Here is a 27,554-nt window from a genome sequence, read left to right on the forward strand (position 1 = left end):
CTTTGTATTAGTGGAGTGATGTGAATTCTTTTAAATATGTTGGAGATCTGAGACTTGTCTCATTTGTTCTTAAAGATTATGAGGGATACTTATTTTTATACTTTTTAAAGTATACTTTTAAAAGGGATCCAACCAGAAGAAAAATTAATAGGAGTGACTCACACAATCTAAGTGTGTGAGGAATGACTCACCTCAAAAGACTGTTGAGGTGCATCTCCAACAATATCAAACCATACTGTAACCAATTTGGCAAAAGCAACCTTGCAGTTCAGAGATCTGTAAAACAGTGCTCTGAGGGTGACTGCAGCCACCATCCCCTTAGCTGTGTGTGCTGTAAGGCATACATGATTAAAAAACCAATCCTGGTAGATGTTGGTATTCAAAGCAAGCAAAGAATTCTCTGCAGCAGAAACAGAAAACCTCTAGACAACGTACCTCAAAGATCTAGGGTAGCTACTACTCCTTGGCCTTGTCATTTGCTGTTGGTCACTGCTGATGACAAGATACTGGGCTAAATATGTGGTCTGGCCCAGTGTGGCCATCTCTGTTACGTTCAGGCTGTATTTTAGAGTATATATTCAGCTCAACCACCTATGGGGCTATGCAGACATCCCTCACCTTGAGAATATGCATTGGTTCTTGTGATGTAGAATACACGTGGATGAAACTTGAAAAATAACTGTTGCTCATTTTAAAAATAACCAATTCTCAAGATATTTTGGCTGTATTTCTGATTTTTGCTTTGATAAAACGTGGAGTTCTTGCCAAATTTGGATTGTTTGATTGAAAATATTGGAGACTGCAGTTGTGCCATTGTTTGTCATGAATGACAGGGTATGAGGTGTTGGTCCCAAAAGATTTTGGCATCAGAGGCATGTGCAGTGGGAGTAGAATAGAAGTGTACTCAGTTACTGTAGGATGAGTATTTCTGTAATGTATTTTCTTACTTTTGATTCTCTACAAGCTTAATGGTAATGTAGTATTATTTTCTTTCTGATGAATGTGTACTTTATATAATAATTTTTAGGGTTTTTTTTTTTTTAGATTTTCAGAAGAAATTCCAATAGAAGAGAAGGAAAAGAAAAGTGATATTCTTAACATTTTTTCAGTTGCTTCAGGCCATTTATATGAACGTTTTTTAAGGTAAGGAAAGGTAAAAGGGAAATGAGAATTTCATAGGGATACTATAAACATTCATGCTAAAATTAAGCAGCTTAAAGAAACTGACTTTTTTAACAAGGTGTAAAGAATACATTGTCAAAACATAGAAAAGTTGTATGCAGTGAGGACCAAACATATAGATCTTTAAAAATAACATTATTCTTTGAAGAAAGAAGAATGTTCTCCATGTCTTTCATGAGTGCATGTGCAAAGTGTGAACATAAAGGATGAAGTTCAGCCTCTCTTCATAAAGACATAAGAGCAGTGGCTTCATTAGAGTTCTCATCTGTTTATGTTTAGCCCAGACTATGGATACTACCATATGCACATACAGCCTTACTCACCTCAGTGTTCATTCAACAAGCAATGATTGCTTTGAAGGAATTTTTACAGTATTGCCTCATCTGTTCACAACCATCTCTGTTACTTTTCTGATTTGAGTACTTGTCTACAGGCATCAGATTTAGTGATTTTCCTGTCCTAAAATGGAATTTCACAATTCTTTCATGCGTATTTATTTGGAAAGTAGTATTTTGTATGTGTTGATTTTTATTTCTTAGTAGTCTGATGCAGTTTAAACATCTGCATTTCTTTCCTTCAACCTACAACAACCTTCATAAAGGGAAATACTTCTTCATTTTAAAGGAGAAACAATTTTTTAAAACATTCTACATGCTTCTTTACCTTATTGTAAAGTTTATTATTTCCTGATTTTTAAGGCAGACTTGACCTCTTGTAAGGTTGTAAGGCATTGCTTATCTGTCTGGTTACACCAAACATATGCCACAACAGTGAAAAAAAACCAAACCCAAAATAGTGATTTTTACAGTTATCAAGGGTTTGCTGAAGAGGATCTTAACTTTGAACTACACTTCCTCTTTTCCACTGTTTTTCATTTCAGCAACCTCTGAAACTCAACCAATATATTTCTAAAATCAGTTATATCAGTAGCCAAGTTAATAAAAGGTATTAATTGTTGATCTAATTTTGTCAGGCACCTCTATTAGAATAAAGCTTGTTAACAGATTCACTTTTGAAATTGTTCCAATATTGCTTAGCCAATCTGGATTGGAATAAATCCATCTCAAAGTGGTCTTGAACACATGCTCTTTAAAGCTTTTAATTAGAAATAGAAATTTCTGCTTAAACAGGGTTAAAGAAAATTATTCTTAGAAAGTTTTAGCACCTTTTAGGTGCAGTTGAAATTTAATGACCTGTGTGTATTCGTTTGTTTATTATAGACTTATATTTCCACAGAATTATGATGCTTTCTGTCCTACGTCATACTAAAACACCAGTTAAATTTTGGTTTCTGAAAAACTATCTTTCACCAACATTTAAGGTAGGAGAAATGTATCACTTTTAGTATTTTTTTCTTAAATATCTTAAGTATTTTTTTAAAAAAGTTACAATTGAGTAATTATATAATTCAAATTAAATTTTCACAGTTGGAAAATATCTCTGAATGCATTAAATACCAGTAGTTTTAAAAGTCTCATGTGTAAGGTTCTTCTTTTCTGGAACCCAAAGCCCAGTTATATATTACAATAATTTATTCTCTTCTGATAGTCTCTATGAGCTTGAAAGAAATGCTTTTTATATTTATGTAGCTGAGGATACTGCTAGAACTAAAGAAACATTTTAAAATAATAATTTATGTGGTCAGTAAGGCCAACACAGCTGCAACCATGTTTCAACATTCCCTCTTTTTCCTTCTGAGACCTTGTGTGTCACATACATGTACAACTAACAGTTTTTTGATTCCTCTTCTAGGATGTTATTCCTCACATGGCTAAAAAGTATGGTTTCAAGTATGAGTTAGTACAGTATAAGTGGCCCCGCTGGCTTTATCAACAGACAGAAAAACAAAGAATTATCTGGGGCTACAAAATTCTTTTTTTGGATGTTCTTTTCCCTTTGGCTGTGGATAAAATAATATTTGTTGATGCTGACCAGGTAAGAAAAAATAGTATTGTATAAACCTATGAGGCAATCATTTGAGCTTAAATTGATCCAATTTCATTCCCCGTGGCCATTTTGATCTTGTAAGACTATAGCAGTTGTACAAGCAGAACCCGTAGCATTGCAGAACGTGAAATGAAATAATTTCACTTGTCTTAATCATGTAGAAATTAAGAATCTCATCACACTGAGATGCCCTAAATTGCCTCTAGTGCCCATTGAGAGAGAAAGGCACCTGGAGAAGTATGTGGGATCTGAAGGTGCATTTCACCTAAGGCATATTCGAATGATTGTCTCGGCTGATTGTGAGAGGACTATGGAAGGGCTCTGAGGTGATGAGGAAGATGAATCCTGCCGCTTTTGTTCTTAAATTTGTATGCAGTCTTTCACTCAGAAATTAATATTATATAATATACTGAAAGGTAACATGCTGTCTCAAATAGATGAGACATTGAAGAGTCGATCACATGGTTATTAAAAACCTCAGAACAAATATTACATATTTTGGTCCTCTTTTGAAACTTGAGAATAAATTAAATTTAGATGTAGCAATGCAAACTGCAACTTCATGCAATTTCATCTGGATACAGCAGTAGTACTGGTTGTCTGTCCTAACTACTCTAAGAATTTCTCTGTACTCTGAAAACGCTAAAACTTTTTTACCACAGTGGGGTTTGATGGAAGAATGATTGATTAGTAAATAAAGGATATTTGTAAAATGTCCTTATAACCTATTTTTAAAAGTACATTACTACTAGATACAAAGATTTTCAAATGATGCATTAATTTTGGATGCCTAAGTTAATGTAACAAATAGGAAGGATTTTTTAGAAGGCAGACGCTCAGTAGATTTTTAAAGTTACACTCCTGCATGAAGGAATTTAATATTGGGCAGCCAAAGCCACTGGTCTATAAATTAAAAATACTTTGCTTGCTTTGTTTAATTTACTTATTAAATGCATTCTGTAGATGGCCACAGAATAAACATATGTTTTTTTCCTTGAATAGTAGTTTGGTAGATGTCATTCCAGTAGAATGCTTTAGCTATATTCCATTGTTGTAGAGTCTCTGGCTTTTTTTTTTTAATAAAATTAAACTTTGGGAAGGTTGCTGCAATAACTACCCTCATACGCACACCTTAAAAATAGTATTAAATTATAAATATATTTTTATTTAGATTGTGAGAAGTGACCTAAAAGAACTCAGAGATCTAGATCTAAATGGAGCTCCCTATGGATACACACCTTTCTGTGACAGCCGTAAAGAAATGGATGGATACCGTTTCTGGAAATCGGGATACTGGGCATCACATCTTGGGAAAAGGAAATACCATATTAGGTAGGATAACTCCTTACATATTTTTGTGTGGTTTGTGAATTTGACTAAAATCCGGTTCTTGGTATTGATCAATGAGGCATTCAAAAGCAATTGCCCTATAGTCATTCTCAACAAGACATGAATAAGACGTGAATTCTGATGAAATATTGATTTTGCTTTTTTATTGTAGCTTCAGCTACTTTAAAAAATTACTCCTTTAGGATGGGAACAGTTTTTGGTTTCTTGTTATTTTCATTAATGTTACCAAAAAGAAGGTGAAACTGCACAAATCTTTTTTTTTTTTTTATCTTTGTAGTGCTTTATATGTTGTGGATCTTAAGAAATTCAGAAAGATTGCAGCTGGAGATAGGCTTCGGGGCCAGTACCAGGCTCTCAGTCAAGATCCAAACAGTCTGTCAAATCTAGACCAGGTATATATGAGTTTAAGCAATTTGGGGTTTATTTTCTTTATTTTTCTCAATATGCATGGAATTATTTTGTATTTCAATGTATGTGTAATATAATTCTGAAACTATTTGTCCTTTACTGCTGTTTTAGCACATTTTCAGGTGTGCATATGAATGAGCACAGTTCAGAAAACTGAACACTAAATGATGATTACTTTAAATAATGGTTTAACATGAAAAAAGTGAGGAAAAAACAGCATAGAGGACTGCTGTCATTTATTTGTAGTTGTTCTATGTGCATTTGTGTTTTTATAATGATAATCCTATATTCTGATAATGGTAATTATACTATTATTTAACAAGAGCTTTTTCCTCTTTCTTCTTTTTTTTCCATTAATGCAAATTTAATTTTTGCAAGCTAACTGCTAATGCACTCTAGTGGTTGCTGTACATGGTGACCCTGGGGTGACTGTAGTCTTCGTTTATATAACTCCACCGAATTTTAAAGCTAGGTGAGGTAAGTCAAGGTGCAAGTCACAAGCATGTAAGTAGATCTCAGATGTACAAAACATACTTAAATTTATTATTTTCTTCTGTAGTAGGGGTTCTTTAACTCTACTAAGATTGATAATACAGCTCATCCAATTTCTGCCTGAATAAATAATACTTTTTATTTACGTCTCTCTTGAGACATAGTTCACATTGTGAACATCAGAAGGCTTCATCAGTGAGATTGTCCCTGCTTTTGTAATTTTCCTTGTGGAATTACTAAAGCACAAAAGGTTTTTACCTGCCTATAGCAGTAAAGGGATCCCACAGTAGCAAAGCCCACATCTCTCAGTGCCTGCATTCCACCCCCTTACTCTGCAAGTGAGTTTCTCTCTCTCTCTTACATAAGTATATTATTGCCATTGCATTTTTTTTCCAGAAATAAAATTAAAAATTGAAAATAGCAGTTCTTACAATATTGGACAAAGAAAAGTGAAAATACAGCTACACTACAAACTTGAACTATACTAGACACAGGGAGTTGGAGCAGCCTTAAGCTGTAACTGTTAAGAGCAAAAGACTGATGTAACAGCGAGTCAGATTTTACCTCTCTGTCCTGGACAATAGAATGAATTATTGGCCCCGTATCACACACTTAAGAGTCCTGATGTGATTAGCTGTATGTTTTTCAAACACAGACTTACCCATATGTACATTATGTCTTTCAGAAAGACCTTTAAGATTCAGAAGCTGGTTACAGGGCTTCCACCATAATGCTGCTTTTCAGCAATAGTTCTCAAAACATTAATAATGTATATCTTTCCATTTTAATTACAGCATTAATACATGATAGCATATAACTCTTGTAAGTCTGTTGGATCAAATCAAAAGTCACTCCAGTGTCTGCTACCCTTCCCTCAGCACATCAGGGCTGAGAGCAGATGCTAAGTTAGCTAAATCTTGGCAGAATGGAATTGGAATTACTTTGGAAAGGGAAATACTTCAGTGTAATATTTTCACAGTAATCTGCTTTCTGACTGTATTGATAGGAATCACTTTCTGTCTTCATTGCTGCTACTTACACCAAACACAGCATTATTCCTAGAAATACAAACCACAGTGCAACATATTTTACAAGAGCCTTGGAGAGCTTTTATCTACTGATAGGGATGCATTATAAAGTAAATTTATTTCTTTTTATTTAAATACCTGACTGGAGTGCTCACTGCCCTTCTCAAAGAAGCAGCAATCTCAGCTCTTTGCTAATCTGCCAGCACTGCTGCCTTCATGGGTGGTACTTAAGGTTACACTAAAACAAAACACAAAATAGTAGAGTGGGAAAAAAAGGTACTTTTAAATGCCAAGGATAGTAAGTAAAGAACTCCTAGGGAGAAAAATTACACATGGTAAAAACTAGACTTCCAGTACAGCATATTTAATTGTTCTTTTTAGAGAAGCATGGAAATGTCTATATAAAGATGACAAAACAAATACTTGACAAGTATTTATACTAATAGCAATTCATTAAAAAATAGATAATCAACCATCTTGTTCTTTACTTAAAGAATAAGAATCAGTGGAAAAGAATATATGAGTAGAATCTTTTATTAAAGGAAATGGTTTTCTATTTTTAAATTTAGGTTTTATTTTCTAATAAAGATGATGCTGTAGAGGAGTCCCCCTTTAAAGTTATGTAGGTTATCTGACTAAATGTGAAAACACTCATATTGTAAATCAAATCAAAGAACAAATTTTAAATGTTGTGTGTGAAAGTCTAGAAGGCTTTCATTTCAGCAGTTTACATATTTTGGATGAACAAGAATTCTGGCACTGGCAGTAAAAACAATCTGGTCTTACCCTTGTTCTTTTATTTTTCTGACTCATGAATATTTTCTCTATGATCTTCTAGATGTATTTTAGTATTTTTGAGGATAAATCACTTCTGAAAGGATAAGCAACTTTTTGTTCAGAATTTTATTTTAACTGCTATTTACTTTAAATCCTGGAACTAGCATCTGTCTTTCTACTTTCTACTCCATATAACAATTTGTAAGTTCACAACTTTGAGAGTTACTGTAGTAACTCATGAATTGTGATTTAATTTAGAAGGTCAGAGAGGCACGACAGAAAAATCTCTTTTCTCTTGAAATTGAGATAGTGATAAACCATTTATTTTATCTTCCTAAAATTCATGGAATTGAATTTTTTCAAAAAAGAAAACATTTAAATAAGTATCTTGACTCTCAGTATACTTATATTTGATGTAATTTTCCTGTAGTAATGTCTACATTTGAATTAAATTATATGCCTTTTATAATGCAGGTATATGTGCTATTTTATTCTGTCACATTTAGCAACATGAATTGGCAAAAGAAGATGTGACTAGTACTTACCTGAGTACTGACATTTACTTTTTAAATATAATGTAGGGGTTGTACATGTGAAGGTGCTTATGGATGGATCTACCAATTACACCTGTTGTTTTTAACTATGGCCAAAGCACATGCAGTATATGACCACCTGAAGTTTTTCTCATTTGTAAATACTGTTCCCTACATTCAGCAAGATACTGGGTCAGAGTTTTCATGATGAGAGTACTTGACTGTATAATAAAGGTTAAAAAAAAAAAAAAAAAAAGACGTTTTAAGTGAAGTATGGAAGATAGCCAGAATAGCAGTTTAATAGCTTTTTCTTTTCATGCTCATGTTTCTGGAATCCATTTTCCTAAAAGAAGACTAAATTTAGAGTAGTGGCATAATCCCGGATTATATGCTTTTGAGCTTTTTTATTTCAAATTTGAGGAATGGAAAGATGGTTAAGTTATGCTTTAATAATTTCACACAGTCTAATTCTGCTCAGTAGTATTTATAGTATGACATCCAGTATCTGAACCGTAAGTATCAGACGGTATTGCTGATCTGAAGCTATGGAAGAAAATACCCAAGTACAAGAAAAAAATTACTTGAGAAATGAGAGGTGGAACTGGCCATCAAAATGAGCATGACTAAGTTTTGAATCTACTTGAAAAAGAACTAGGTGAGCACTTAGAAGGAAACATAAGAACAATTTGCAGAAATGGTAATAGGCTAAGATACTCTACTTTTAAGTAGTGGTCTGATAACCAGTTACATGAAATGCAATGCTAATGTATGATTTTACAAAATTTGTACAGGATCTTCCCAATAATATGATTCATCAAGTAGCTATTAAGTCTCTCCCTCAGGAATGGCTTTGGTGTGAAACCTGGTGTGATGATGAATCCAAGAAAAAGGCTAAAACAATAGACTTGGTGAGTTGGTTTTGAGTTAGATTAGTTTTACAGATTAAAAACTTTGCTATAATTTCTGTGGCTTTTGAGACACATATGTGATGTCATGGATGCAGTCTTGCTGGAAAGCACTGGAACACTACTTCCCTTTCCCTAAAACACAGCAACTTTTCTCCTTTCCTCTGAGACCTCTCCCACTTGCTCTGTACCAAACTTGCTTATGTTGAAGCTGAAAACTGTACCTGAAAATTAAATGTTGCTATCTGTAACTGGATAGGATCAGGGTTTTTCACACCTGTACATATATTTTTCTTTTTTCCATATTCAGTCAGGTAAGTACAGTTAACAGTCTGGGTATTGTGTGCTGCTATTGCACTCACTGCAAAGCAGGTTCCTCAGAAACCCCTGTTAGAAATTAACATTATCATGGTTTTCTCTGTCCGTTTCACCACTGTAAATGGGAGGTAAAGCAGAGCTTAAAAATTATAATGCTGAGGAGACTATCTGCATTTAGAAAGAAGAAAGTGTCTGTCTGGGAATTAAAGCAGAGAGAAAATGTTCTTCTCTGTCATTATTACCCCCATCCCATTTTTTTCCCCCATTCTCATTTTTTTGACAACCCACACACTGTGATACTTCAGAGATATAATTCTGAAGGAAAACAGACAGTTGGAATCTGGTGCGAATATTCAGTATGTAAATAGTTTTGTGTCTTTACAGTTGTTAAAATAAGCTTTTTTGTGCACTAAAGATGGGTGTTCTCTATTCAAGAAAGATTGAAATTAAGTTACTAGACCTTCTTTCAATCCCCCTTTATCATGTATCACTTTTTTTTACAATTTTCATTTATGTTATTTTATGGAAGTACTCAATAAATTTTCTAGATAACACTAGAGGAAGCATCACAAACTTAATAAAAAACCTATCAGATTCAATTTCAATATGCTAACATATATCTTGTATCTCCCCATGTAACTTAAATCTTAATAGCCTTATGCTAGCCGTGTGTCTGCTATCCATATAGTCAGGAGCTCATGGAAAAATAAAAGTATTTACAATAAAATCTTTTGAGTTATTTAAACAGGGTTTATCTACAATTTGGTTTGTGTGATTTTATTTTTTTTTTTTTTGATTAATATCAAGGTAACTGACCTTGCATGCTGTCCTTCCAATTAAATAGTAAATGCTGGCAAAATTATTTTAGGCAAGCTCCTTGAAAAGGTGGTATTTTCACCTTTGCTTTGTTTCAATCTAGTATGTTTTAAACTTTCAGTGCAACAATCCCCAAACCAAAGAACCAAAATTAAAGGCTGCTGCCCGGATAGTTCCTGAATGGGTTGACTATGACTCTGAGGTACGAAAGTTAATACAGCAAATTGAAAAAGAGAAGAAAAATCTAACGTTCTTTCAAAAAGGTAATTTACATGCATATTCATCTGCTAGCTTTTAAAAAATATATATTAATATAGTTGAAATTAAGATCAGCATCAGTAGGCACAAATACTGTATTTGTACAATTTTCCCTGCTCTTAGAGAAATTGTGTGGCTTTTAAGAGTTGCATGATTCTTCTTTACACAGATATTATGCTAAGAGGATAAAATCTTTTGTTTCATGACAGAATCTAAGAGGAAATTTAGTACTGTCCTATTCTTGGACCTCAAACACAACCAACTGTTCCACATCATTTGAGCCACAAATATTAAATAAAGCACATTAACTTAAACCTCACTTAGAGAATCTAAAGCTAATGTCTGTTAAGCAGGACGTAACTTGAGTGTCTGTTAACTTGTCTCTGCATCTCACTCTGGGCTTGTCTACATGGGGCCTTTTTGCACCAGACTAAAGGGCAGTTTAGTTTACAAATAGGTGTTGGTTTGGTTTTTTGCTAAAATTGTTTTAAACTGAGTTAGCTAAATAGCACAAGAAAAAAAACCACATTCTTATAGGACTTCCCATAAGACTTGACTTCTTAGAGTAATGTGAAACAAAAAAGAAAGGTGATCTCGGTTCTCAAGGTTGAAGAAAAAACTTAGCAGATAAATCTCGAGTCAGGCAACAAATTCACTTTTTGTTTTAAAGAATCCTTAGTAGTTTTTATTCTTTGAAAGCTTATGGTCAGCTTCTAACAAGGCTCTAAAAATGAAGTTCACATTGCTGAACTGACTGACTAGCAGTAAATAGAAAGTAAAGGGCTTTCTCCACATTTTACAAAACTAGTCATTAAGTCTTTAAGTAACTGGTTTTTATAATTTTTTTTCCTTTGGTTACAGGTCTTAAGCACGATGAACTTTAGCACAGCCTGTAAACAGCAATGGCAACAGCTCAGTGGTCTTCTGTGAAAGACTGAATGGAAGTTACAGATCTTATATTGGCACTATTTGTAACATTCTTTAATGTAAAGTCAAATATTTATAACTTATAGTGTTATTTAAAACGTTTTAAATGACATACAAAACCAGAAGAGAAAGCCACAAGTACTTGGGGGTTTTTAACCAGTATTGGGTAGCTTTCCTAATTTCTTTGGGGTTTTTTTGCTCCGCTAAAAGGCAGTTTGCCCAGAGGATTTGAGAATATAAAGAATGATGTGTTCAACTCTTCAAAGATGTATTGTGTCAGTCTGGGGGAGGACACACACATTAAGTACGTACATGAAAATGGTTTTGTGCATATTACGTGCATTAAGCTAATGTATTTAAATATAAAGAATTTTGGCTCTATGTCCATAATTTTGGCCCTGCAGAAATACTGTGGTCACAAGAAAAAAAACTCAATGTAGCAAAGATAAGACATAAAAAAATAGCTTCTGTAATTTAGACCACACAAATCTAAGTCAACTTGGAAGCTTACTAAAGCAAGGAATGTCACTTTTCATTTATTATTCAGGATTGCTGCACTCTTACTAAATTTAAAAAATCATTTTTGATTCTTACGCTCCTTTTGGTCACTTAAATAGTATGTCATAAAATTCTGTTATCTATTTTGGCTAAGATGATTTTCCAACCAGCAGACATTGCATCAGAAGGTCAGTACCTGAAAGCTGTCTCCACTCAGTTTTGATTATCGTCATCCTGTTTAGAATTGAAAATAAAATAATAAAATACATGAGTAATTTTCACTATCAGTAGTGTCTCCAGTAATTTTCTAAATATATACTCACAAACCCTTTAGTGGGCTACTGACATTTTGCTCCCATAAAAATTGCAGTGAAAAGTTCTTGCAATACATATTTGAAATAGGGAATTTATTTCTTAAATGGAAATCTAGTGCCTTAAAATACATACTCTTTTGTTTAAGCTATGCTGGTTTCAAAATAGATTGGCTATGACTACAAATTCTTATAAGAACAGCTTAATACAGTCTTTCAGTCTAAATGCTTGAAATCATAGAAGTTAAGGTTATTTGCACTAAGTGGGTGAATCCATGATGAGTTGCATATTTCCATACCAGCAAATAATTGAATAATTAAGAAAAATTAAACATATTTTGTATGTACTGTCATTGTCCTCAGGTGTTGGTTATTTAAAATTTCTTTCTGTAAGAGCAAGTATTTAAAATCCTGCTGGTTTTTTTGCTAATATTTCTCAAGTCTTAGTAATATGAGACATGCAAAATTTTTTACAGCTTTTTATATTTTTTGTTGTATTACCTTTCTGCAGTTTGAACAGTTTTAACATGTCACATATGGATTTTAAAAGGTCTGTTGTGGGCATTTTCTTTGTATGAAGTACCCAATGGAGTATTCCTGTGTAACCCAGTAGCAATAATCAATAAATCCTAATGTCAGTTCTCTTCAGCTATCTCATTACCTGCAATATCTTGTTCTCTAACATCATTACTTAAGGATATCAGGCAGCAAGTCAAACATATTTGAACATAGAACTTTAAGTTGGTATTTTTATACCATATTGATGGACTTACACTTGACTTAGCAGATGTATATGCACCATTACTATAAATTCAATGTGTAACAAGAAAACAGAGAAAAAAAGACATCATTCAGCTGCTTGCCTTTTTTTTTTCAGCTGATAACTTCCATTCTAATGCTTTACTCTGCAGCAGCATTTCACAATGATCTGCTTTGAAATTTCATGCTTCAAGCATACATTGGAAGACTTTTTTTCCAAGACAGAAGTTAAAGGTTCTTTAAGAAACCTTAGTCCTCTTTAATTATGATTACCTGTGTGGGAAATTTCTGTTATGCAGTATAAGAAGTGGATAATTTATGCACTGATTTCTTGTTCATTTTATCTGTACCATCCTCTTCGTTTTAAAACTGGATTACTTCTACAGGCTTTAAAAAACTAGTAACTATTTTAAATACTATTTCCTTGAGATTACTTAAATGATTAGAATATAATTTTTAGAAATGTAATTTGCTGGAGATATTTTGAAGATTTAAAAGGTTTCATACCATTTTCTACAGTGTTGTATGTATTTGTAAAAAAATGTTTTACAGCATTTCTTTTTCCTGTATAATACTACTTTCAAGGAAAGCTCTTTTTTGATATATATATTGGTTTATAAAACAAAGAGGGTCCAGGAAATAGATTCACTACTTTTCAAAGATCTCTTTAAAGCAGCACTTTGAATCATTAGCATATCATTATATTTTTAATACCAAACCAATGGACTGTATATGTTGCACAAAAGATTAAAAGGTGCCACTGGAGAAAAAAAATCATCATTTTCTGTTCTCCTATTTTGTACTATACAATAACAATTACATACTTGGTTAATAGATCCGAGGCAAAAAAATTGCAGCAAGCTCTCAAATGTCTTTGATCTGAACAAAGTGTTTGTGCTGGGAAGCAACAGCAATGTTCAAAACTAGGTAGCTGCTGTAGGGTGAGACCTTAGAGATGCAGAGAGACCTTATTTCTAGTTTCCAGTCTGTATGCTCTGCCCTGTGAAAGGGAAGAAGATGCATCCTGGACTAGGGGAGTGTTACTGAGACCTAGTTATCACTTTAAATACATTCAGGAATAGGTAGAATACTAAACCATTCTCACAAAACTTGGACCGTCTGATCTCCAGTGGCTGTGCCATAGATAGCCTTGCTGTTATCCCAAAAGAAGGGTTCCTTCATCTGGTATGCAAGCCAATACATGTAGGGTCGTGGTATTTCTTTTATTCCATGTCTATGCAGAGTGGGATGCTAGCTGGTGAGTCCACAAAGCTAGCACACCGCACAGAACATCATCAATGTATTTATACGCTTCAAACTACAGAAATACACATTTTCTGTAATGACCATCGGGTTAGTTTCTTATCGCTTTGTCCCTCATTGTCATGTCCCTCATGCCAGACTTCAAGTATTTTCTTGCTGTTACAAGAAGAGAAGACATTTCTAAATGTAAAGGTCTACAGCAAGGCTTTCCTGTAGATAATGAGGAAATCTTACCAACTGAAGAAGCTACTGTAGAAAAACCAACTGCCTTGTTCACCTACTGGATGCAAAAGGAAAAAAGTTACTAGGTGAGCTTCAGTTTTCAGGAAAGTGGTGTTGTGCTTCAACTTGAGAAGATGGTATGGTCACGCTAATCCAGCCCCAGCCTATTGCTGAATGATTAACACAGACCTTTTCTACACTCTTCTTACTGTATAATAGTTTCATGACAGGAGCTGCCAACAAGCAATGAAGCTTGATTTGGGCATGTGTTATTATTGGTATTAATCTTGGACTTGGAAGCTAGTAGATGTTTCTCTCAATAAGTGCACGTTTGAAGCAGAAGAGAGGTGAATGCTTAAAAGATGCTACTTTTAAAAATATACAATAAATATGTATAAATGTAAAAAAAAAAAAATTTAAAAAAAAATGGTTGGACTAGATGATCTTCAAGGTCTTTTCCAGCCTAGACGATTCTGTGATTCTGTGATTCATTGGTTAACAACATGCCTTGTCTGGACTTAAAGTTACAGTGTCTTTTCATTATTCTGTGCAAACTCAAAGGGTGAGGGGGGGGGCAAGACTTTTTGGTCTTAAATTGAGTCGGTGGTCATGATCTCCTCCTGCCACCTTTACCTTTACCCTAGTTACTGCAGAAATTGCCAAGTTCATGCCTTGCATCATTTTCTCATTTCCGTTATCATTCTTGTAACAAGATGTTTCCTTTATCAGTCTTTAAAGTTCCTCCTCTGAGTAACAGTGCTTAGCAAGGCATGCAAGGCTACAATGGAGTTGCTAATTGGCAGTTAACATTTGTCTTTGGCTTATTAATCCCCCCCTTTGGTATTTATCTAAATCTCATCTTCAGATAAATTTCACCCCTACTGTCAGAAATCAGTACATATTGCCCTGTAACTTTTTTCATTATAATGCTTTGACACATCCAGAATACCAATAATTACAATTGTTATTACAATGTAAATTATACCTTGTAGTAAGCTTTGCAACCATCCAGTTAGGGAGAATCCAAATCCATGCAGCATTTTATTCAGCCATCCTACTTCCATCGTGTCCTTAATATCACTGCTCAATTTTGCTACTTGTTCTATTTTATCCAATTGCTCATCTAAATTATCAGTAACATCAGAAATGTGAATGCAGCAGTCTTTGTCATTTAAATTTAAATATCCGCAGACCCCACGCTCGTGTAATAGCATTAGGTCCAATGCCAATCTGTTCTGTAAAGTCATTTTAGAAGTAGCCTGCAGCTGAAGGTTTAAATCTTGTAATCCTGTCCTTGTTGCATTGGCTAGTATTTCTATTTGTCCCAACAAATTATATAGCCACATTTGGTTTTGATCTGAGGTGATTTGGGGGCTAAAAATTGCCTCCAGAATCCATCCCACATTTGTTCCAGTAGAAGGATGTTCCAGTCTCCAAGAGTCTGTTTTGTCTCATTTCAATTTTTCCCATAATTGAAAACTTAATGGTTTCTTCCTCCATAGGGGGGCATAAGGTCAATACACCTAATGTGTGTTGGTGCACTCTTCTTCCTAGAGGTAAGTGGGTAGTCCATGTTCCATCACTACTAACCCATACTGTATGGCCCATGGAAGGAACTGTTCCTCTATTGCAATCTACAGAGTCATTCTGGATCATAGTGCCCATCCAGGTATCACTTATATAGGTATAATAATTTCTACAGAGACACCCTAACTGTAAAGCTCTAGAAACTGGACCCAATCATTGGATTCCATAATCAACTGTGGAACAATTAAAAACCTGTGTGCAGTTCCATCTATGATGCTGGGATCCTTTCCTTACCTTTGGTTCCTTGTCTCCACTCCATTCAATGCAGCATGGGGTGCTTTGCATATAATGCCGTTTGCCTTCCTTGGGTACTGACCATACACTAGGAAAATCCATTCCCTGTGGAAAATGATCATAAGGCTCAGGGCCTCTTAAATTTGTCCCCTGTAAAGTATTTAACTCCTCTAGGGAGGGATCATTACACCAAGTGGGCATGTTTGGTGGCTGGTATCTTGCAGATAACCATTGCTCCTGCACCCATGAGAATTTCTTTATAGAAATTAGTGAAAATGGTATTCATCAGTTGAGAGGTGACTAGGGCCTGATGGGTGGGTGCCATCCACCACCCTTCTTTGGTTTTCTTGCAATGTAACATTTCGGCTAGCTTGCTATCCTTTTCTGAATACTGGGGCAGTTCCATATTTATATTTTTCGCTCGTATTAGTGTTCCTTGAATTTCTTTTTGTAAAGCTGCCTTCTTTGCTGCCAGATCCACCTTACAGTTACCTTCAATTGTATTACCTTGGCCTTTCTGGTGAGCCCTACAGTAAATTATGGCCACTTCTTTCAGCTCCAATACTGCTGGCAAAAGATCTAAAATCTCATGTCCATGTTTAATTCCTTGGGAATTCAGTAATCCCCTTTCTTTCCAAATGGCTCCATGAGCATGCACCACACTAAAGGCATACTTGGAGTCTGTATATATATTGATTCTTTGATTGCATCCAATTCTTAAAGCTCCAGTAGGAGCTATCAGTTCTGCCTTTTGCTGAGATATTCCAAGGTAAAGGTGGACTTCAACTTCCTTGCAATAGTCACTATGGCTTATCCAGCTCTCCTGACTCCTTTGTGCACAAAGCTACTCCCATCTGTATATAATTCCAGATCTGCATTCTCTAAAGGATGATCTTTCAGGTCTGGCTTGCTGTCACAGACTTGTTCAATAATGCCCATACAGTCATAGTGTAAGGTTTCCTGTTCAGCTGTAGGTAATAAGGTGGCAGGATTCAAAGATGACATCATCTTTAAAGTTGTGTCATCCTGTTCTAATAACACTTGATATCTGGCCAACCGGCTAGGGTAGATCCAATGATGTCCCTTATGTTCCAATATTGCTGTTACTGCATGTGGGACCAGTGCTGTAATAGGCTGACCCAAGGTCAGCTGACAGGCCTCTTCGATTTAGCATAGCTGTAGCTGCTATTGGTCGCAAACACACTGGCCAGCCTTTGCTTGTTTGATCCAGTTGTTTCAAAAAAGGCCACTGGCCCTTTCCAGTCCCCAAGGGCATGGGTAAGCACCCCCAAAGTCACATGTCTCTCATGTGCATAAAGTTGAAGAAGTTTAGCCAGATCTGGTAAGCCCAGGGCCGGGGCCTGCAACAGTTCCCTTCTGATCTCATCAAAACCCTTTTTGCATTCTGGTGCCCATCCTAGAAAGTCACCTGGGCCCTTAATAGCAGCATATAAAGGTTTTGCTAGTAGCCCATAATTAGGGATCCACATCTGACACCAGCTGGCCACCCTCAATTTTTGTTTTGACTTGGAACTGTGATTTTCCCAATTCTTGCTGGCCTTAGAATTCCCATATCCTAAATATTGAACTCAATCCTGTGCTATCTGTGCCTTTTTCTTAGACACCTGATATCCAGACAGACCTAAAAAGTTTAGTAAGTCAATAGTGGGTTTTAGGCAATTGCCTCTGCAGCCTGCTCCTATTAAAATATCATATTGTAACAATGTAATATTCTGCTGATTGCTTTGGCACTGTTCCAGGTCTTTTACCAATACGTTATTGAATAGCATAGGACTATTCTTAAATCCTTGTTGCAACACCGTCCAACATAATTGTGATTTTCTCCCCGTCACTGGATTTTTCCCATTTGAAGGCAAATAGCATCTGGCCCTGTTCACTTATTGGAACACAAAAGAAAGCATCCTTCAAATCTAGTACAGTAAAGTCTATGTTAGTCTCTGGAATCGTAGTTAGCAAGGTATAAGGGTTAGCTACCACTGGATGAACATCAACTGTAATCTGATCAATTGCTTGCAGATCTTGAACAAGCCGATATTCCTGGGTTTTAGGCTTTCTCACTGGCAAGACTGAGGTATTATATTCAGATTGGCATTCTCGCAGAAGCCTGAATTCCAGGAAAGTCATAACCCTTTTCTAGCCTCCCACATCAGTGGATATTGTTTCTTTCTTACCAGCTGGGTGACTTTAGTTCTATATTTATGGGACTTACGGTTTTTGCTCTTCCTGGTTTCTTTGTAGCCCAAACCATTATGCATCCATAACTTCACTAGGTAGACTGTCATCATCCTCTTGTTTATTCTGATCCTGTAAGTCCATTAGCAAGCATATCTATGCTTTCCATGCCATTTCTGGTGGAATATGCATTTTAACCAAACTTTCAGAAAAGTTTACAAAGCAAGTCCTGTCCTAGTAGTGCCAAAAGGCCCTCCAGCATATAAAGAAACTAATGGGATAATTTGGTATTGCCAACCACACATTCCATTGGTTTACAAAAATGCCTGTTTATCCACCTTCCCATTGCTCCAACAATGGAAACTTAATTTTCTTAAAGGTCCCTTACAACTAGTCAAGACAGAATGAGTTGCTCCACTATCAATTAAGTCTGTAGGGGAAATTCTGATATTGCTCCCCTCATTCTATATCCTCTTCCAAAATCATAACATTAACGTCTTCTATCAGATTTGAGTTCTCCTTTGCATTAGGACATTCATTTTTCCAGTGTTGTTCTTGCTTACAAATGGCACACTGATTAGGTCCCAAGGGTGGTCTCAGAACCAGTTTTCCAGAAACTCTTCCTTGACCACCTCCTCATCCCATTCTCCTACCTCCCCCTCTACCTCTATTCCCAATACTTACACCATTGTTCACTAGAGCACCAGTGAGTGCCATTGCTAACATAGATGTTTGTGCCTTTGCCCAACCCTTTCTTTCTTTTCCCTATCCTCCCTATTGTTATAGACTTTCTAAGTTATTTCTATTAATTCCGTAAAGGGCTTCCCTTCTGCTCCTTCAGTCTTACTCAGTTTCTTTTTTATATTTGGTGCTGACTGCCAATTGACTGTCCATTAAACATTTTCCTATTACTGTCCTCATCTGGATCAAAATCTGTGCATTTATATGCCACTTCTCATATCTGCTCACAGAACACAGATGGGGTTTCATCAGCTCCTTGTCTAATTTCATATACTTTAGATAGATTCTTCTGTTTTGGCACCTCATTTTTTATTCCTTTTAATATCAAGTCCCTGTGCCTTTGAATAGCCATCATTCCCTCTGCCATATTTGGGTCCCAGTCCAGTTTTTGATCAGTAGGAATACTAAGCGCATTATTTCCAGGGATCTCTCTCCTTTCTTTTTCCTTTCTAGTCTCTTCCAACACCATTTGTTTTAACTCAGCTGTGAATAAAGCATCTAATAACACCTGCATATCTCCCCAGTTTGGGTTATGAGTCAGCATTATTGTCTTCACGTGCAGTCATTCAGCTAGTCAATCCCAATCTTCCTTCTCTATATTGTTGGGGAAGTCAATTAAAGGTGTATTGTGTCCCCTCCCAAGTAAAGGTGAACTAAAGTTTATCTTCTTCCCTTAGGGGAATCATAAAAACCATATCCTTAACATCTAGGGTGGCCATCCATGGGTGGGCAGCTGCCTGTATTGCCATTGCTATTGAGGTTATGCTTGGGACAGCAGGAGTTAGTGGTGAAGTATTACTGTTTAATCTCCTATAATTGATTGTCAAACGTCATTGCCCATCCAGTTTATGGACTGGCCACACTGGAGAGTTGTAAGAGGAATGTGTGTATCTCTCTTTTCTCGAGGTCATTAGTTACTTCTGAAATACTCCACTTGGCAGCACTTGCAGAGGATATTGAGAAACATGGGTTACTCTAGATTGCAGGGATACAGGAACAACCTGCCAAGTTCTCACATGGGTGCCCTCTGCCCCTCCGCCTCCAAAACTCCACATAGGTACCATCATTTGCCTGCCAGCACATCAAATCCCAATCTATTCCTCTTACAAGGGCTCAAAGCCACCTCCACAGCCATCATCCTCTTTTCCTCTGGTAGCCAAAGTTTTTGAGCTATTAACATTTTCCTGCCACCCCCATCACACCTATTATGTTTATAGTCTTTCTTTCTTTGATTCTAACTCATCAGCTTGCTGTTCATTTAAAACACTAATTTGGGCTCCTGTGTTGAGTGGGAACTTTAAACTTACTCACCTTGGGCCCACAAGAATGTGTATATAAAGCTCCCTGTTGGCGGCCTGAACCCCAAACCACAGCTCCTAGTTTTTTAATCTTTTTAGTTCCCCCGGCAGTGCCGCCAAAGGGTCAGACTTCTCTTCCTGAGGCGGGGAGGCAGTTGCTGGTGTCTCTCTTCAGTCCCCAGTTTTCCCCTTCAGCAATTCCTCCAGCCACCAGACACGGAGGGTGGGTTGCCCATGCAGCACTGCCCGGGGCGCCCCTAGCACTAACACCTTTCACCAAGTGTGGTTCCTCCCTGGATTGTAACCCCAACCCGACCTCTCTGGGGGTGGGTTCAAGATCCCAGGGGCTGTTGGGGGTTTTCAGCTGCCGGGCTGCACCTCCCCATTACTGCTCACACCACCGCCACTGTCCGGCCCATCTCCACCCCTCAGTAACTCTGTTGTGCATCACCCCCACCCAAGCCAACGCCTGCACGGGCAGGTTCAGCGAGTTCTGCTGGCTGTGCTCAATGGCCCTCGGAGTCCTTTCTCTGAGGAACTGGACATGTATTTCTAAAACATCTGGTAGTCCCCTGATAAGAGGTCTAAGGTGGTGGGGGCCCACCAGTGCAGCCTTGCCACTCCCCTTCATACATTGCCTGAACACGTGGCTTTCTGCACTCCCTTCGCTAGCTCCGACAAGCCCTTTATCTTAATAGTAACAGGTTCTCCCCTTTCTTTTGGTTCCTCCCAGCTTGGAGCTCACCGACCTCGGGTGCCATGGGGACGCAGGTTCAGGGCTTCAGACCTGGTGGGCCCCTGTGCCTCTCTGAGTGAGGGGCTGCACATCCCTGTCCCCCAAGTCCTCTGCTTCTTCTAAGCTATTCTCATCAGAGTCTCCCCAGATGTCCCCATCCCAATCCTCGGGATCTGCACCCACGATTAACTTTCGGATTTGGACAATGCTGGTGCAAGCATAATTTCGATTTTTGAATTAAACAGGCACCTAGGATGGCACACATGGTTCCTTTACCTCTGCCATCCCCAAAATTTCTGTAGCTGTTCCAGCCATACCATGAACGCCACTGGCTGGGACCACTTCTCCTGCATCCACTATGTGTCTGGTGTGAAGGGGCACAGCCAGGTCTCCCTAATAATTCCTCTACTGACATCCTGCCAATCACACCTATTTAATGTTGTGGAATCTCTCAAAGCAGACAAGGTAGGTACTCGAAGTGAGATTGATTCTAATCTAAACTGTTTAATGCTCTGACAAACATTAGTGAACTACAGATTCAGATGTCTGCCAAAAGAAACCAATACTACACAGCTCACTTAAGAATTCCTAAGCTTTAGAAATAATGACCCAAAATGCACACTCGCTTACCTGAAAGACGAGGGCTCCCAGCCTCGAGGAATTTCCTTAGGCGGTGTCCCGACCCAAATGGGGAGTCTGTGACCACAGTCCCGCTGCTCCAAGGAGACTCAGTTTGCCCTCTGACGTTTACACTTCAGTCAAACCTGAGTCGTGGTCATATATGGTCAGCGGTCTAGAAACTTCTCTCGACCAAAGTATTTCATTGGCTGAGGGCCTTGCCTGTCAGCCGAAGAGCCTGGCCTTTCTTAGTCCTCCACTGAGGTGTGTCTGTGACCAGCTCCACACCCCAACCGTGGCTTCTGGTTTTAACTCTCTCCTTTCAGCGGTCGAGGAGTTTTGGCCCTTATCAGGGCTGGTGCACCTGCCACCAGCGGCCTCGCAATGACATCAGCCAGCTCTCTCAACACTCTCGGGTGAATAACGGCAGGGCCCATCCATTTGTAGGGGTCAAGCTCCTGTAATAGTTCACATGCCAACTCCTCCTTCGCTGACAGTGGGTCTGTGTTTGCATCGACCTGGATTTTTGTTTCCAAGGCCTAGGGCCCAACAGTGCTGGTAAAGACAGAGGCGAAGGAAGTGTTGAGAACCTCTGCCCTTTCAGCATTGCTGGTGACTAATTCACTTCTCCTGTTTAACAGCGGGACAGTATTTTCCTTCTTTCTGCTTGCTGTTACATACCTGAAGAACCCTTTCTTGCAGTTTTTGACATCTCTGGCCAGTTTCAAATTCAAGCTGAGCTTTTGCTTTTCTAACTGCATCTCTGCATGCCCTGGCAATGCCCTTGTAGTTCTCAATGGGTATTCATCTGCTTTTCCATCTCTGCTACACTTCTTTTTCAGTTTTGAGCAGACTCAGAAGCTCGCAGTTTAAGCCAGGCAGGTCTCCTGCTCTGTCTACTTCCCTTACCTTTAAAGTGAATGAACTGGTTTTGTGCTTCCAGAAGAGTGTTCTTCAAAAACTCCCCGCACTTGCTAGTTCCTTTACCCTCCATGGAAGCTTCCCATGGAATCCCTCCCAACTGAGCTCTGAATGAGCTGAAGTTTGCTCTTCTAAAGTCTAAAACCTTTGTCTAGTACTAACCTTCATCGTGCTCAGACGGATCCCAAACTCCACAATACTGTGATCCCTGCAGCCAAGGCTATCACTAACCGAGATACCACAAAGCAGCTTTTCTTGGTTTGTGAGTAGCAAGTCCAGCAGTGCCTCACTCCTGGTTGGCACATCGAACACTTGTACGAGGGAGCAGTCCTCTACACATTCCAGGAACTTGATGGATGATGTGTGAGCTGCTGTATTGTTCTTCCAACAAATGTCTGGGTAATCGAAGTCACCCATAAGAACCATGTTCTGTTGACCCAAAGTTTGCTTTAAGTGACTCAAATATCGCTTCGTTTGCCTTATTGTCTTGGTTTGGAGGTGAAGTGCTAAGGCTTGGACAATAGGCCCAAGCCAGAGTTGACCTATAGATGAATCCTGTATATTTTATAACTGATAACCATTGTGCTAATAGGTATTATACTAAGTTATAACAAACCACCTATTCTGATGTAAAAGATGGAAGTATTGAAGCCTGAGCAACAGGCCTTGAACCAAAACTGCTAACTCAGTATGTAATCATTAGTGAAATATGCATAGAAGATGTAGCTTATATCCTTATCTTTCTTTGTGTGTGAGCAAGATAACAGGGCCACAGAGACAGTTGTCTGGCCTTGTGACCTGATGTGTGACCTTGCTCATAAATCAGCTAGATAAGCAGGGAAACTCCCTTAGCTTCTCCCTTGAGCCCTGGCCAGGCTCTGGGGGAACCTAATGTGAGGTGGAAACCAGATATTTCTGCTTAAAACAAAGGTGCCAGCTATTCTGGATTGCTGATTTTTAGGTATATAAGGCTGGACCCGCTCACAGCAACTTTGGATGCCTCACCTATGGGTGGATGTACCCCGTAGGATTTCCCACTTGCCGGGACAGGCTCTCCAAATCCTCGCTGTAACCGGGGCTCCCCAGCAACTGTGGATCTGGATGATGGTAACGTATGCAAGTGGTGATGTAACTTTCTTAATCACTATTCTCTCTCTCAGGTAGTAATGATGTGATGCATTACCCTGTATTTTCCTATTTGTTTGAATGCACTATTCTGTCTTTTCTTACTGTATGTTTTCTGTATTATTGTTATATTATTTAGTTATTTCTAGTAAAATACGCCTGCTCTTTTCACTCTGGTGTCTGAGTTTAATTGGTATCCCTAATCAGCAAAACAGGAGGTCAGTAGCAGACACCCACTTTAAGATTCCCTCTTGGAGACGACCCCCTCTGATCTTGACGCAGAGGCTTTCAATAGGGCTTCCACAATCACCATAGCTGACTTCCATACATTCAAGGTTCTCCTTAACACCGAGCATGACTACTTGTCCTTTTCTTCCCTGCCTGTCTTTACGAAACAGCCTATAGCCACCCATCATGATCCTCCAGTCATGTGAGTCGTCCCATGTGTCAAGTTACTCCTATGATACCAGAACTTTCTGACTGGATGTGGAGCTCCAGTTCCTCCTCTTCCCCAGGCTGCGTGTACTGGTATACATACACTTGAGGTGGTTGATCTTCTGCTTCTCATCTTTGGAGGCAGCTAAGGAACATTTGTTGCTGCTCTGCTTGGCCTGGCTTATTCCCCAGTTGGCTGCAATGGCGTGAGCATTGCCACTTTGGACCCCGCCCCCCTGAGTCCTTCAGTTTAAAGCCCACCTAAGTCGGTCAGCCTGCTGCCAAAGTTTCCCTTGCCTCTCCCAGACAGGTGGATCCCAACCCTCCCTAACAGGCTATAAAAGAATGTCCCATTGTCATAAAAGCCAAAACCCTCACGACGGCACCAGCCATGAAGCCAGAAGTTGATTTGCATTATACATTTACTTCTGGCTGCACCCCTTCCTCTAACTGGCAAAATGGAAGAGAAGATGACTTGGGTACCAATACTTTACGCTTGTGGCCCCAGGGCTTTGCAGTCTTCCTGGATTCTGCCTAGGCTCCAGCTTGCGGTGTCATTTGTGCCCACATGAAAGAGTAGCAATGGATATTGGTCTGTGCTCTTGGCAAGTTGTGGCACCCTCTCAGCAACATCTCGGAGCTGAGCTCCCGGAAGGCGACATACCTCTTGTGCCTCCCTGTCAGGCTGGCAGATGGACGCCTCAGTGTCCCTTAACAGAGAGTCACCCATTACAAGCACACGTCATTTTTTTATGGTAGCCACTGTATCCTGCTTGTACAGTTTCTTCTTGCAGATCTTGCCCATGGGTATCTACAGCTGATAAAGCTTCCTATCTGGTTTTGGGTGCAATGCTGCTTTACTTTTCCAAGCTAGATAGATGGCTTATTCTTTCCTGCTTATGCTTTGTCATCATGATTTATTCCTTGTTCAAAGTCTGGATTTAAGCATTTGCAAGAAAATTTGAGTGGAAGTACCAAAACATGTATTAGATCAAATTCTCAATTGGTTTAATCCAGCATCATGTCTGTACTACATTGTGTAGTGCCATGTATGGGATAATCTGCTTCCCAGCATGACAGCGGGCTGCCATCCAGCATGCATTGTTTTCTCCAGTATCTATTTTTTAGCCATTACTTTTAGAGTGACATATTGACTCTCTGGTTGCCATAAGGCAAACACTCCTTGTACACCACGCTGAAGTCTGGTCTTGGCTCCTGATACACTTCAAGCTTTAGCAGCAGCAACTATGTAACGTAGACTGATGAAAAGCAGTGGTGAGTCCGTGCCCTGCTCCTCTCAAGGAAGGGCTTCTTCAGGGGGCAGGAGACTCAAAGCTACTCCCTTTGCTTACACTTTTGCACCGATTTGATAAACATCAGTATTTTGCCCAGGTCTTGCACTGAGACTCATTCAGATGCACTCTTGAGATGCATGGACTCAAATCCCAGTGAAGCAGAGGAGTTGAAGACCTCAGATCTCCCACTGCCTAAGACGGTGTGCTCACAGTGAGGCTATCCTGTACGAGGACGGTCTCAAGACACCACTCATGTTAGCACTGATTTCATGCTGAATATCGGACACGTCTCAGCAGCTCCTTCTGACACTTCTCACCCAACTGCGTGTTGAAAGTCTTAATCTGGTTTGTGAATTCCTCTCCCGAAGGCAGAAGTCACACAGTTATAGCCAGAACTATTATTGCTGAACTTAAATCTCTCTCTGCTGATGGAGATCTTGGTCCTTTTACCTTTGAATTATCACTCGTTTGAATGAAGCATTCTGGCAGCTTCTCATCACACATTGCCAGAAATCTTGAAAAGGATGTCACATAACTAGCTTTCTCCAGTTGTCAGTGTGTCACTCTGGACCAGATTTTGGGCTCTGACAACTGTAAAATATAGAGATGCAGATGGGTTTTAAAGTGTCTTTTGCTAAACACAAAAATTTATTTATATTCATGGCTTAAAAACAGAATCAATCAATGCTGCACTCACCTTTTTTTTTTTTTTTTAACCTAGACATGCATGAAGAACACATTAATAAAATTGTGTAGTTAGTTACATGGTTACTGACCTTTTATTATCAGAAAATTATTTCCTTCCATTGCAAGAGATAATGGTTCTAAACAGATGAATGTATATAAAATTGGAGGCCTGAAAGTTCTTGGTGTCTCTACACTTCTGAGGTGCTTTATCTCCAAGGCTACTGTACCGTAAGGTCAGAGTTTCCCAGCACAGTACAACAGGATTGAGCAGTACGTAGGCGTTGCCCAGCACAGGGAGTAGCCAGATTTGCACCTTGTGAAAGCGTTATGGTAGTCACTCTGATAGTACAAACTGCATCCTAAGCTGATGTTGGACTTAGTGGAAAGAGAGTGTCTTTGCTTGCAGACCCTTTTCTTTCAGCACAGAATGGTGCAGGTGAAAGAGAAGCAACCAAAACTTCTCCCTTAAGGGCCTAAAAGCAAAGGCACTTTCAGCAAGGTCATTTTTTTCCTCCAAAGTTGACTTGTCATACTGTTTTTAACTTCTGCTTCCAGGTATGTAACAGACTGATGACACATGGTCAAGTTGACTCACACCTCCTTTAGTGTAACTATCTTCTCTGAAATGTAAATGTTCTCTTTGTCCATATGTATGTAACACCATTTAGCAGCAGTGTTTGTCAGGGCCTGTAATTTTAGCTACTCATTCAAATGCATGAGGCATGCTGTCATTCTACCATGACTTACCTCTCATATGGACATGCTGTGTAATAACACATTTTCAATTCTTTACCACCCTTAACAGGAGCTATCCTATAGAGGCATCTGGTATTCTCTAAAGCACATTGAGTCCTGCAGTTGCAACAGTAGGGAAATATGTTTAGCCCGTACAAAAATTTTTCACATTTAGGAACATGATGCCAGAGAGACACCACTCTCCCAAGTTCTGAAAACTGCCAGAACTTGGCAACATTATAAACCCTGACAAACAGCTGCTCAGCTGTGACTACCTGTAGCTTCTCCTATACGCTCTGTCCCTCCTCTCCTCAGTTAGGCAGACATTCTGCTTACAGCTGTGAGCCTGAAGAGACCACCAACCACACAACCACCCCAAAAACAACCCTGCACTCCTGCTGCAACTCCTTCCCCGATCCTCGCAGAGTTGAGATTTCAAGATCCTCTCCTGGACCCTAACTGCACCTCTTACTGTTATGCTTTTTCGAGGTCAAGAATGTCTGAAGTGCTCCTATCTGACAGGTCAGCCACAGGCTTCCACAGACAGATACTGGGAAACCAAACTAAGGAATCTCACATAAAACCCGGCCTCTTAAAGGAGCCCTTGCTACCAACCACCTACCAAAAATCTCATCTCACTTTCTGTCGTCCCTGTTCACTTTCACACATTTGGCAGCTGCAAGCCATGTAATTTTAAATTTAGCCACCTTCGCTCTCACCAGCTGTGTATGCACCTGTGCCCTTCACCACTGTATACGCATGCAAGCCAACACGTAAATTCCTTCCAACCAGGAATTCCTAAAAATTAACAGTTTCTAAGGAAAAGGTTAGAAAAAACAACATGCATGTTTTGAGGACTGATAAGGAGCTCATTTACTTATTCATGTTGTCATTCATGCCTGTATACATGCTCTGGATGGCTTCAGGTGGGATGGTCACTTTTATAGACACCACA

At 38.6% G+C, this 27,554-nt stretch overlaps 1 protein-coding gene and 1 long non-coding RNA gene across 4 annotated transcripts in view; one reads left to right on the forward strand and one right to left on the reverse strand.

The window, feature by feature from the left end:
* UGGT2 (UDP-glucose glycoprotein glucosyltransferase 2) overlaps positions 1-12,398 on the forward strand; it is a 92,336-nt gene extending 79,938 nt beyond the window's left edge. For 2 of the 3 annotated variants that reach the window (XM_074859407.1, XM_074859409.1), the window contains 8 exons: positions 1,045-1,143; positions 2,419-2,503; positions 2,935-3,117; positions 4,301-4,461; positions 4,757-4,871; positions 8,509-8,625; positions 9,878-10,019; positions 10,876-12,398. In XM_074859407.1, coding sequence (XP_074715508.1) covers positions 1,045-1,143; positions 2,419-2,503; positions 2,935-3,117; positions 4,301-4,461; positions 4,757-4,871; positions 8,509-8,625; positions 9,878-10,019; positions 10,876-10,898 — 925 coding nt within the window. In that variant the 3' untranslated portion in view covers positions 10,899-12,398. Of the gene's footprint in view, positions 1-1,044; positions 1,144-2,402; positions 2,504-2,934; positions 3,118-4,300; positions 4,462-4,756; positions 4,872-8,508; positions 8,626-9,877; positions 10,020-10,875 lie in introns of those variants that run through there. The other variant, XR_012627602.1, reaches the window with a different exon arrangement.
* LOC141939517 (uncharacterized) lies at positions 11,637-22,023 on the reverse strand. The gene is made up of 3 exons (XR_012627603.1): positions 21,414-22,023; positions 15,816-15,920; positions 11,637-11,673 (listed from the first exon to the last, which is right to left on the reverse strand). It is a non-coding gene; the product is annotated as an uncharacterized LOC141939517 (long non-coding RNA).
* Positions 22,024-27,554: the final 5,531 nt, after the last annotated feature.

The sequence above is a fragment of the Strix uralensis genome, chromosome 2 (assembly GCF_047716275.1).
Source record: "Strix uralensis isolate ZFMK-TIS-50842 chromosome 2, bStrUra1, whole genome shotgun sequence".
Lineage (NCBI taxonomy): Eukaryota > Metazoa > Chordata > Aves > Strigiformes > Strigidae > Strix > Strix uralensis.